The sequence below is a fragment of the Callionymus lyra genome, chromosome 4, assembly GCF_982586985.1.
Source record: "Callionymus lyra chromosome 4, fCalLyr1.hap1.1, whole genome shotgun sequence".
NCBI classification, from domain to species: Eukaryota; Metazoa; Chordata; class Actinopteri; order Syngnathiformes; family Callionymidae; genus Callionymus; species Callionymus lyra.
Genome location: NC_141821.1, coordinates 1,299,603 through 1,311,931, shown reverse-complemented (window position 1 = coordinate 1,311,931; position 12,329 = coordinate 1,299,603). Strand labels below are relative to the sequence as shown.

General features: G+C 45.9%; 1 protein-coding gene across 1 annotated transcript in view; it reads right to left on the bottom strand.

The window, feature by feature from the left end:
- The window catches only part of tmx3b (thioredoxin related transmembrane protein 3b), a 58,679-nt gene extending 46,350 nt beyond the window's left edge, over window positions 1–12,329 (bottom strand). The window contains exons 1-6 of the mRNA XM_087788426.1: window positions 12,232–12,329; window positions 11,940–11,994; window positions 10,488–10,527; window positions 10,111–10,234; window positions 7,670–7,715; window positions 561–641 (exon numbers count right to left, since the gene is read on the bottom strand). Coding sequence (XP_087644552.1) covers window positions 561–641; window positions 7,670–7,715; window positions 10,111–10,234; window positions 10,488–10,527; window positions 11,940–11,994; window positions 12,232–12,265 — 380 coding nt within the window. The 5' untranslated portion in view covers window positions 12,266–12,329. The remainder of the gene's footprint in view (window positions 1–560; window positions 642–7,669; window positions 7,716–10,110; window positions 10,235–10,487; window positions 10,528–11,939; window positions 11,995–12,231) is intronic.

Sequence of the window (12,329 nt, the reverse complement as noted above, 5' to 3'; positions counted from 1 at the left end):
AACGACTCGCCCGTGACTCGCCAACGACTCGCCCGTGACTCACCAACGACTCGCCCGTGACTCGCCAACGACTCGCCCGTGACTCGCCAACGACTCGCCAACGACTCGCCAACGACTCGCCAACGACTCGCCCGTGACTCGCCAACGACTCGCCCGTGACTCGCCAACGACTCGCCAACGACTCGCCAACGACTCGCCCGTGACTCGCCAACGACTCGCCCGTGACTCGCCAACGACTCGCCCGTGACTCGCCAACGACTCGCCAACGACTCGCCCGTGACTCGCCAACGACTCGCCCGTGACTCGCCAACGACTCGCCCGTGACTCGCCAACGACTCGCCTGTGACTCACCAACGACTCGCCTGTGACTCGCCAACGACTCGCCCGTGACTCGCCAACGACTCGCCCGTGACTCGCCAACGACTCGCCCGTGACTCACCAACGACTCGCCCGTGACTCACCAACGACTCGCCCGTGACTCACCAACGACTCGCCCGTGACTCACCAACGACTCGCCCGTGACTCACCAACGACTCGCCCGTGACTCGCCCGTGACTCACCCTGCAACTCTGTTGGCGAAGGCCACGATGTCATCTTTTGTCCGGGGACCCTTGTAGTTGTACGCCAGATCCCCTTTTAACCTGCAACAAAGAGAGAGAAAGAGAACGATGTGATGGAATTAATTCAAATTAAAGAGTTCATAGTGAGATTAACCCATGAGTCGGATGACGGAGAATTCTGAGCCGCTCTAACATCAACTGTGACTCTTACGAACATGTTTAGGATCATCAAGAATGAACGAGTGAAACATCAACTGTTTCTCTTAAGAACATGTTTAGGATCATCAAGGATGAACGAGTGAAACATCAACTGTGTCTCTTAAGAACATGTTTAGGATCATCAAGGATGAACGAGTGAAACATCAACTGTGTCTCTTAAGAACATGTTTAGGATCATCAAGGATGAACGAGTGAAACATCAACTGTGTCTCTTAAGAACATGTTTAGGATCATCAAGGATGAACGAGTGAAACATCAACTGTGTCTCTTAAGAACATGTTTAGGATCATCAAGAATGAACGAGTGAAACATCAACTGTTTCTCTTAAGAACATGTTTAGGATCATCAAGAATGAACGAGTGAAACATCAACTGTGTCTCTTAAGAACATGTTTAGGACCATCAAGGATGAACGAGTGAAACATCAACTGTGACTCTTAAGAACATGTTTAGGATCATCAAGGATGAACGAGTGAAACATCAACTGTGTCTCTTAAGAACATGTTTAGGATCATCAAGGATGAACGAGTGAAACATCAACTGTGTCTCTTAAGAACATGTTTAGGATCATCAAGAATGAACGAGTGAAACATCAACTGTTTCTCTTAAGAACATGTTTAGGATCATCAAGAATGAACGAGTGAAACATCAACTGTGTCTCTTAAGAACATGTTTAGGACCATCAAGGATGAACGAGTGAAACATCAACTGTGACTCTTAAGAACATGTTTAGGATCATCAAGGATGAACGAGTGAAACATCAACTGTGACTCTTAAGAACATGTTTAGGATCATCAAGGATGAACGAGTGAAACATCAACTGTGTCTCTTAAGAACATGTTTAGGATCATCAAGAATGAACGAGTGAAACATCAACTGTGTCTCTTAAGAACATGTTTAGGATCATCAAGGATGAACGAGTGAAACATCAACTGTGACTCTTAAGAACATGTTTAGGACCATCAAGGATGAACGAGTGAAACATCAACTGTGTCTCTTAAGAACATGTTTAGGACCATCAAGGATGAACGAGTGAAACATCAACTGTGTCTCTTAAGAACATGTTTAGGACCATCAAGGATGAACGAGTGAAACATCAACTGTGTCTCTTAAGAACATGTTTAGGACCATCAAGGATGAACGAGTGAAACATCAACTGTGTCTCTTAAGAACATGTTTAGGACCATCAAGGATGAACGAGTGAAACATCAACTGTGACTCTTAAGAACATGTTTAGGATCATCAAGGATGAACGAGTGAAACATCAACTGTGTCTCTTAAGAACATGTTTAGGACCATCAATGGTCTCCAGGAGCCGAGGAGATGAGGGTCCATTAGGTTGCGTCTAATGTTGTGAACCTGCTGAGATGATGCTTTGATGAGCACACCTGGAGTGAAGCTCCGCCCACACTGTAGACACATCCTTGTCATCTGCACTTCAAACAGGGATGAACACATGAATCTTTACAGTTGCATCAACACAACAAGTGTTTTTGTTCAGTGCGAACAACAACACAAACTCCCGAGACGATGACGACATGAAGCCTCTACAGACTGAGTCTCCAGAGACTGAGATCAGAGAGAAAACAAACCGAGAAAAGTCTCTTGGACGACCTGAGCGACGAGTGAATCAGTGTCAACACAATATTAAAGAAGTAACAACGCTACACATTTTTTCTATAGATATCAATTATTTTATTTTAACGAGCTAAGTTTTAAGAGTCATTTATAAAGTGTTATGTGTGCGTCTTCACCATATGCTAACGAGCTAAGTTGTTAGCATCATTTATAAAGTGTTATGTGTGCGTCTTCACCGTATGCTAACGAGCTAAGTTGTTAGCATCATTTATAAAGTGTTATGTGTGCGTCTTCACCGTATGCCAACGAGCTAAGTTGTTAGCGTCAATTATAAAGTGTTATGTGTGCGTCTTCACAGTATGCTAACAAGCTAAGTTGTTAGCGTCAATCATAAAGTGTTATATGTGCATCTTCACCGTATGCTAGCGAGCTAAGTTGTTAGCGTCATTTATAAAGTGTTATGTGTCCGTCTTCACCGTTTATTATTGATTTGGTGATATCACGACGCGCCGGCGGCTCCTCTCTGATGTCACTCAGTTTGGCAGGCAATGATGCAAGTCCCGCGAGACTGAGCGTTATAAGAGATATTATTTATGTCTAAACATCCTTCAAAACTCTATATTATGATGACATTAGATCAAGTGATTGACACATAATCTGCATTAAATAAAAGTTCTTAACTTCACGTTTGAGGTGTAAAAATATGTAAACATGTGGATCTCCAGTCAGTACACAAAATAAAGACCAAAGGATTATAACAACATGTTCTTTGGCTCTTGCCTTCTTCTACTTCTGCTGCCACCTACTGTTCACTCGGTGCAAGTGTTTCTGTTTCTGCTCGAACCCGTTTGTTGATTTGAACAGAAGGAAACGAGCGTGAAGGACGAGCGTGAAGGACGAGCATCAAGGACGAGCGTGAAGGACGAGCGTGAAGGACGAGCGTGAAGGACGAGCGTGAAGGACGAGCGTGAAGGACGAGCGTGAAGGGCGAGCGTGAAGGACGAGCGTGAAGGACGAGCGTGAAGGACGAGCGTGAAGGACGAGCGTGAAGGGCGAGCGTGAAGGACGAGCGTGAAGGACGAGCGTGAAGGACGAGCGTGAAGGACGAGCGTGAAGGACGAGCGTGAAGGACGAGCGTGAAGGACGAGCGTGAAGGACGAGCGTGAAGGGCGAGCGTGAAGGACGAGCGTAAAGGACGAGCGTGAAGGACGAGCGTGAAGGGCGAGCGTGAAGGACGAGCGTGAAGGACGAGCGTGAAGGACGAGCGTGAAGGACGAGCGTGAAGGACGAGCGTGAAGGACGAGCGTGAAGGACGAGCGTGAAGGACGAGCGTGAAGGACGAGCGTGAAGGACGAGCGTGAAGGACGAGCGTGAAGGACGAGCGTGAAGGACGAGCGTGAAGGACGAGCGTGAAGGACGAGCGTGAAGGACGAGCGTCAAGGACGAGCGTGAAGGACGAGCGTCAAGGACGAGCGTGAAGGACGAGCGTGAAGGACGAGCGTGAAGGACGAGCGTCAAGGACGAGCGTGAAGGACGAGCGTGAAGGACGAGCGTGAAGGACGAGCGTGAAGGACGAGCGTGAAGGACGAGCGTGAAGGACGAGCGTGAAGGACGAGCGTGAAGGACGAGCGTGAAGGACGAGCGTGAAGGACGAGCGTGAAGGACAAATGAGGTCATGGATTTTGAGAGAGGAAGAAACGTGTGCATATGTGTGTAGACGTGTGTAGACGTGTGTACGTGTGTAAGTGTGTAGACGTGTGTATGTGTGTAGACGTGTGTAGACGTCGAGATGATGAGTGTGTAGACGTGGTGATGATGAGTGTGTAGACGTGTGTAGACGTGTGTAGACTTGTGTAGACTTGTGTAGACGTTGAGATGATGAGTGTGTAGACGTGTGTAGATGTCGAGATGATGAGTGTGTAGACATGTGTAGACATCGAGATGATGAGTGTGTAGACGTGTGTAGACGTGTGTAGACGTGTGTAGACGTGTGCAGACGTCGAGATGATGAGTGTGTAGACGTGTGTAGACGTCGTGATGATGAGTGTGTAGACGTGTGTAGACGTGTGTAGACGTGTGTAGACGTCGAGATGATGAGTGTGTAGACGTGTGTAGACGTCAAGATGATGAGTGTGTAGACGTGTGTAGACGTGTGTAGACGTGTGTAGACGTCGAGATGATGAGTGTGTAGACGTGTGTAGACGTGTGTAGACGTGTGTAGACGTATGTAGACGTGTGTAGACGTCGAGATGATGAGTGTGTAGACGTCGAGATGATGAGTGTGTAGACATGTGTAGACGTGTGTAGACGTCGAGATGATGAGTGTGTAGACGTGTGTAGACGTGTGTAGACGTCGAGATGATGAGTGTGTAGACGTGTGTAGACGTCGAGATGATGAGTGTGTAGACGTGTGTAGACGTCGAGATGATGAGTGTGTAGACGTGTGTAGACGTCGAGATGATGAGTGTGTAGACCTGTGTAGACGTCGAGATGATGAGTGTGTAGACGTGTGTAGACGTCGGGATGATGAGTGTGTAGACGTGTGTAGACATCGAGATGATGAGTGTGTAGACGTGTGTAGACGTGTGTAGACGTCGAGATGATGAGTGTGTAGACATGTGTAGACGTCGAGATGATGAGTGTGTAGACGTGTGTAGACGTGTGTAGACGTGTGTAGACGTGTGTAGACGTGTGTAGACGTCGAGATGATGAGTGTGTAGACGTGTGTAGACGTCGAGATGATGAGTGTGTAGACGTGTGTAGACATCGAGATGATGAGTGTGTAGACGTGTGTAGACGTGTGTAGACGTCGAGATGATGAGTGTGTAGACGTGTGTAGACTTCGAGATGATGAGTGTGTAGACGTGTGTAGACGTCGAGATGATGAGTGTGTAGACGTGTGTAGACGCGTGTAGACGTGTGTAGACGTGTGTAGACGTGTGTAGACGTGTGTAGACGTCGAGATGATGAGTGTGTAGACGTGTGTAGACGTCGAGATGATGAGTGTGTAGACGTCGAGATGATGAGTGTGTAGACGTGTGTAGACGTCGAGATGATGAGTGTGTAGACGTTGAGATGATGAGTGTGTAGACGTCGAGATGATGAGTGTGTAGACGTGTGTAGACGTCGAGATGATGAGTGTGTAGACGTGTGTAGACGTCGAGATGATGAGTGTGTAGACGTGTGTAGACGTCGAGATGATGAGTGTGTAGACGTGTGTAGACGTCGAGATGATGAGTGTGTAGACGTGTGTAGACGTCGAGATGATGAGTGTGTAGACGTGTGTAGAAGTCGAGATGATGAGTGTGTAGACGTGTGTAGACGTTGAGATGATGAGTGTGTAGACGTCGAGATGATGAGTGTGTAGACGTGTGTAGACGTCGAGATGATGAGTGTGTAGACGTGTGTAGACGTCGAGATGATCAGTGTGTAGACGTGTGTAGACGTCGAGATGATGAGTGTGTAGACGTGTGTAGACGTCGAGATGATGAGTGTGTAGACGTGTGTAGACGTCGAGATGATGAGTGTGTAGACGTGTGTAGACGTCGAGATGATGAGTGTGTAGACGTGTGTAGACGTCGAGATGAGGAGTGTGTAGACGTGTGTAGACGTGTGTAGAAGTCGAGATGATGAGTGTGTAGACGTGTGTAGACGTCGAGATGATGAGTGTGTAGACCTGTGTAGAAGTCGAGATGATGAGTGTGTAGACGTGTGTAGACGTCGAGATGATGAGTGTGTAGACGTGTGTAGAAGTCGAGATGATGAGTGTGTAGACGTCGAGATGATGAGTGTGTAGACGTGTGTAGACGTCGAGATGATGAGTGTGTAGACGTGTGTAGACGTCGAGATGATGAGTGTGTAGACGTGTGTAGACGTCGAGATGAGGAGTGTGTAGACGTGTGTAGACGTGTGTAGAAGTCGAGATGATGAGTGTGTAGACGTGTGTAGAAGTCGAGATGATGAGTGTGTAGACGTGTGTAGACGTCGAGATGATGAGTGTGTAGACGTGTGTAGACGTGTGTAGACGTCGAGATGATGAGTGTGTAGACGTGTGTAGACGTCAAGATGAGGAGTGTGTAGACGTGTGTAGACGTGTGTAGACGTCGAGATGAGGAGTGTGTAGACGTGTGTAGACGTGTGTAGACGTCGAGATGAGGAGTGTGTAGACGTGTGTAGACGTGTGTAGAAGTCGAGATGATGAGTGTGTAGACGTGTGTAGACGTCGAGATGATGAGTGTGTAGACGTGTGTAGACGTCGAGATGAGGAGTGTGTAGACGTGTGTAGACGTCGAGATGATGAGTGTGTAGACGTGTGTAGACGTCGAGATGAGGAGTGTGTAGACGTGTGTAGACGTCGAGATGAGGAGTGTGTAGACGTGTGTAGACGTGTGTAGACGTCGAGATGAGGAGTGTGTAGACGTGTGTAGACGTGTGTAGACGTGTGTAGACGTCGAGATGATGAGTGTGTAGACGTGTGTAGACGTCGAGGTGATGACTGTGTAGACGTGTGTAGACGTCGAGATGAGGAGTGTGTAGACGTGTGTAGACGTGTGTAGACGTCGAGATGAGGAGTGTGTAGACGTGTGTAGACGTGTGTAGAAGTCGAGATGATGAGTGTGTAGACGTGTGTAGACGTCGAGATGATGAGTGTGTAGACGTGTGTAGACGTCGAGATGATGAGTGTGTAGACGTGTGTAGACGTCGAGATGATGAGTGTGTAGACGTGTGTAGACGTCGAGATGATGAGTGTGTAGACGTGTGTAGACGTCGAGATGATGAGTGTGTAGACGTGTGTAGACGTCGAGATGAGGAGTGTGTAGACGTGTGTAGACGTGTGTAGACGTGTGTAGACGTGTGTAGACGTGTGTAGACGTGTGTAGACGTGTGTAGACGTGTGTAGACGTCGAGATGATGAGTGTGTAGACGTGTGTAGACGTGTGTAGACGTGTGTAGACGTGTGTAGACGTGTGTAGACGTGTGTAGACGTCGAGATGATGAGTGTGTAGACATGTGTAGACGTGTGTAGACGTCGAGATGATGAGTGTGTAGACGTGTGTAGACGTGTGTAGACGTGTGTAGACGTGTGTAGACGTGTGTAGACGTGTGTAGACGTCGAGATGATGAGTGTGTAGACGTGTGTAGACGTGTGTAGACGTGTGTAGACGCGCTACAATGATTTTCTCTCCAGGAGATGGAGCCCTTGAGTTCACAACGACTTCATCACTGAACGAACGTCGAGGATCGAGACTCGAGCACGAGTTGAAAGAAGTTCCTGAAGAAAAGGTTTGAGCTAAGATGGTAAGAAGAACTTACAGTTTAATTGTTGGGTAGCCACGAACTCCAAACTCGGAAGCCATTCCTGTGAACACAAACATTTGTTTTAAACACTTAAACTGATAATAATTGTGCTTTTCATATCAATACTTCTATAAATCATGTGTTTACACTTGAAAACATCTTTTTTCTCTCTTTGTGTTTTACATTGAATCCATTTTTATATGTTTTTTATCTTGTTTTTCTAACATTATCTTGTTTAACATATTTGTTTTATTAACGATTATAATACTTTAACTACAAATGTCATATTTACTGTTCGCACGCGTAAAAGGTTATAAAGACTAAAACCTTTTAAAATCAAAAACATGAAGTTGTTGATCCTTCTGAACGTTTATGATTTGAAGTCTGTGTCATTGTTGTCAGACATGTATGTCGTCAAACATGCATGTCGTCAAACATGTATGTCGTCAAACATGCATGTCGTCAAACATGTATGTCGTCAAACATGCTTGTCGTCAAACATGCATGTCGTCAAACATGCATGTCGTCAAACATGCATGTCGTCAAACATGCATGTCGTCAAACATGCATGTCGTCAAACATGCATGTCGTCAAACATGTATCTCGTCCTACAAACACGTGTGTCGTCATACAAACACGTGTGTCGTCATACAAACACGTGTGTCGTCATACAAACACATGCGTGTCGTCATACATACACATGCGTGTCGTCATACAAACACATGCGTGTCGTCATACATACACGTTTGTCGTCATACAAACACACGTGTGTCGTCATACATACACATGTTTGTCGCCATACAAACACATGTGTCGTCATACAAACACATGCGTGTCGCCATACAAACACATGCGTGTCATCATACAAACACATGCGTGTCGCCATACAAACACATGCGTGTCGTCATACAAACACATGCGTGTCATCATACAGACACATGCGTGTCATCATACAGACACATGCGTGTCGTCATACAGACACGTGTGTCGTCATACAGACACGTGTGTCGTCATACAAACACATGTGTGTCGTCATACAAACACATGCGTGTCGCCATACAAACACATGCGTGTCATCATACAAACACATGCGTGTCGCCATACAAACACATGCGTGTCGTCATACAAACACATGCGTGTCATCATACAGACACATGCGTGTCATCATACAGACACATGCGTGTCGTCATACAGACACGTGTGTCGTCATACAGACACGTGTGTCGTCATACAAACACATGTGTGTCGTCATACAAACACATGTGTGTCGTCATACAAACACATGAGTGTCGTCATACAAACACATGCGTGTCGTCATACAAACACATGCGTGTCGTCATACAAACACATGCGTGTCGTCATACAAACACATGCGTGTCGTCATAAAGACACGTGTGTCGTCAAACAAACAAATGCGTGTCGTCAAACAAACACATGCGTGTCGTCAAACAAACACATGCGTGTCGTCAAACATGCACATGCGTGTCGTCAAACATGCACATGCGTGTCGTCAAACAAGCACACGCGTGTCGTCAAACAAACACACGCGTGTCGTCAAACAAACACACGCGTGTCGTCAAACAAACACACGCGTGTCGTCAAACAAACACACGCGTGTCGTCAAACAAACACACGCGTGTCGTCAAACATACACACGCGTGTCGTCAAACATACACACGCGTGTCGTCAAACAAACACATGCGTGTCGTCAAACAAACACATGCGTGTCGTCAAACATACACATGCGTGTCGTCAAACATACACATGCGTGTCGTCAAACATACACATGCGTGTCGTCAAACAAACACATGCGTGTCGTCAAACATACACATGCGTGTCGTCAAACAAACACATGCGTGTCGTCAAACAAACACATGCGTGTCGTCAAACATACACATGCGTGTCGTCAAACATACACATGCGTGTCGTCAAACATACACATGCGTGTCGTCAAACAAACACATGCGTGTCGTCAAACATACACATGCGTGTCGTCAAACAAACACATGCGTGTCGTCAAACAAACACATGCGTGTCGTCAAACAAACACATGCGTGTCGTCAAACATACACATGCGTGTCGTCAAACAAACACACGCGTGTCGTCAAACAAACACACGCGTGTCGTCAAACATACACATGCGTGTCGTCAAACAAACACACGCGTGTCGTCAAACAAACACACGCGTGTCGTCATACAAACACACGCGTGTCGTCATGTTGGATCTGATATAAAACATTGAAGTAACAGTCGATTATAATCAATTAAAAAATAATATCAAGTGTCTTTGCTGACCTCGTGACCTCATGTATAGTAACTCACTGCTGAGGTCAAACACTAAAGTACTGCAAGACACATGTGAACATACTTCACAATAATAACACAATAGAGATAAAACGAAAGTGTTGTTCTCGTGGTGCGTGACTCCTGATCTGTCCACAGATCTGCCGACTCACCAGAATACGCCGTGGCGTCCATCTTTCCCACGCGCACCGGCGAGCCGGAGCTCCTGAGCTCAGCTCCCACCTCGTGCCACACCGGCTCCAGCTTCTTGCAGTAGCCGCACCACGGCGCGTAGAACTAGAGACGACAACACAGTGTTTTACGCACAGTTGAACATCTACGGGTTCGGTCAACAAGAGGTGCTTCGGACTCCGCTGCTCCTCGAGCCCCTGGCTTTACCCAGCATGCATGACTTCTCATCCTGTGATCACAACAGGCCACTGACCGCTGCCACTTCCGCAGCGGATCAAGCCGCCGGGGCCGAGGTCGGCGTGAGAACAATACGACATGAATGGACCCAGACTGGGTCAGTGTGTGGAGCTGAACTCACGTCCACCAGCCAGACATCGTCCACTCGGGAGTCTTTGAATCTGCAGAGAACAAGTGCTGACGTCAGTCGATGTGAGACACGTTCGTTCTGAAGGTCAATGAGTTCACGTTTGTAAGGATATATATTTATGCAGATATACTCTGTACTGTTATTTTCGACATTTATTTTAATTTTCGAAGACGTCGATTTTTGGGCTTCTTTTGGAAGTTTGAGTGGTTAAAATAGGTCGAATTATACCTTTTTCGAGCCTTCAAATAAACATTTTACACATGTGTGCAACAACAGTACAACTAGTGAACGTATAAACTGCATGTTTATCTGCAGCATCAAAACATGTTTCAATCTTATATCGTGAACACAAAGAGGATGTAGAGTCGACACAGAAACACAATAAATCAAATTTAAGATTCAAAAGATCCAAAACAAAGACGTCATTATTTAGGAATTCAGAAAACAGAGCTGAGCTTGTGACCCTCACGACCCTGAGCACCAACACGTTCAACATATTACCAACAGTGTTTAATATTTAATAATCAGATTAATACACGTCAAACTTTCAAACGTGGTTTGTGTTGAAAAACTTCACTGAACCGACTCAGTTACAGACACAAAAAGTGCGGCTCAATTTTGTCGTCTTAAAACAAACATCCAAACACCTCCGTCGTCTGTGACGTCCCTGAGGATCAATAAAGTTCTACCTAATCTAACCTAAACTAATCTAATCTAACCTAAACTAACCTAACCCAACCTAACCTCTTGACTGTATCTGAAGCTTGGACCAGGCTCGGTTACAAACAATAATAAAATACAGACGTATTGATCGGCGATCAGTTCTTCATGTGGATCTTCAATAACAGACGTGACGGACCATCAATATGGAGGCGTTTGGATTCGATTATTATTTATTATTAAGTGTCTTTTTGTAAGAAGACGACTGAGCTGGAGTGAACAGGAGTGAAGTGAAAGTATCGTGATGTTCTATTCTATGTTAGTCTTTGTCTCCGTTATTTGTCTTTGATATTGTTCTTTATCTTCAGACTTAGATTGTATCATCTTGTTCTTTCCCTTTATTTCTTTGTTCTTATTTTATTTTTATGAATAATTGCTGTATTGCTGTGTCTAATTGGAAAAAAAAAAAAATTCCCAAAGGAGACCTTCTGAGGATCAATACAGTTCTACCTAAACTAACCTAACCAGACACTACATTAAAATGAACAAACATGTTTGTCTCTAAAAAGGAACAGATTAAAATAATCCACATTACACATGAGAACAGTTTCAACAGCAGCAATAATTCAAATATTTTGAAGAGGAAACAATTGAACCGTAAAAAGGGCTGAAGACACAAATAAACATATAAACAACTAGAATTATTTGAACATGTTGGATTGAATGGAAACGTTCGAGAGCATCTGGACTGAAATAAAAGGTTCATCTTCTGAAGGGACTCACGTGTCGTCCAGATCCTGCACGAAGGCGAACACTGGAGCGAGCAGAACCATAGCAGCTGCGAACACAAAACACAACATTGTGTCCACTTTAGTGAGGATGAGGTTCGACGTGAAGCTGTTGTTGTCATGAGCGGAGCATCCTCCCGCCTACGTCACTTCCGCCCGCCACAGGCGTCCGGAGACACTGACCAGCAGCGGTGGAGGTGGAGAAGGAGAAGGAGAAGAAGGAGAAGAAGAAGGAGGAGAAGAAGGAGAAGAAGGAGAAGAAGAAGAAGAAGAAGCAGAAGGCAAACCTGCGCGGACGAGAGAACATCTGACTTCCATCATCGCTGCAGCTGGACACACAGAAGCAGGAAGTGCAGCGGCTAAATCGCTACACTCTGCGCATGCG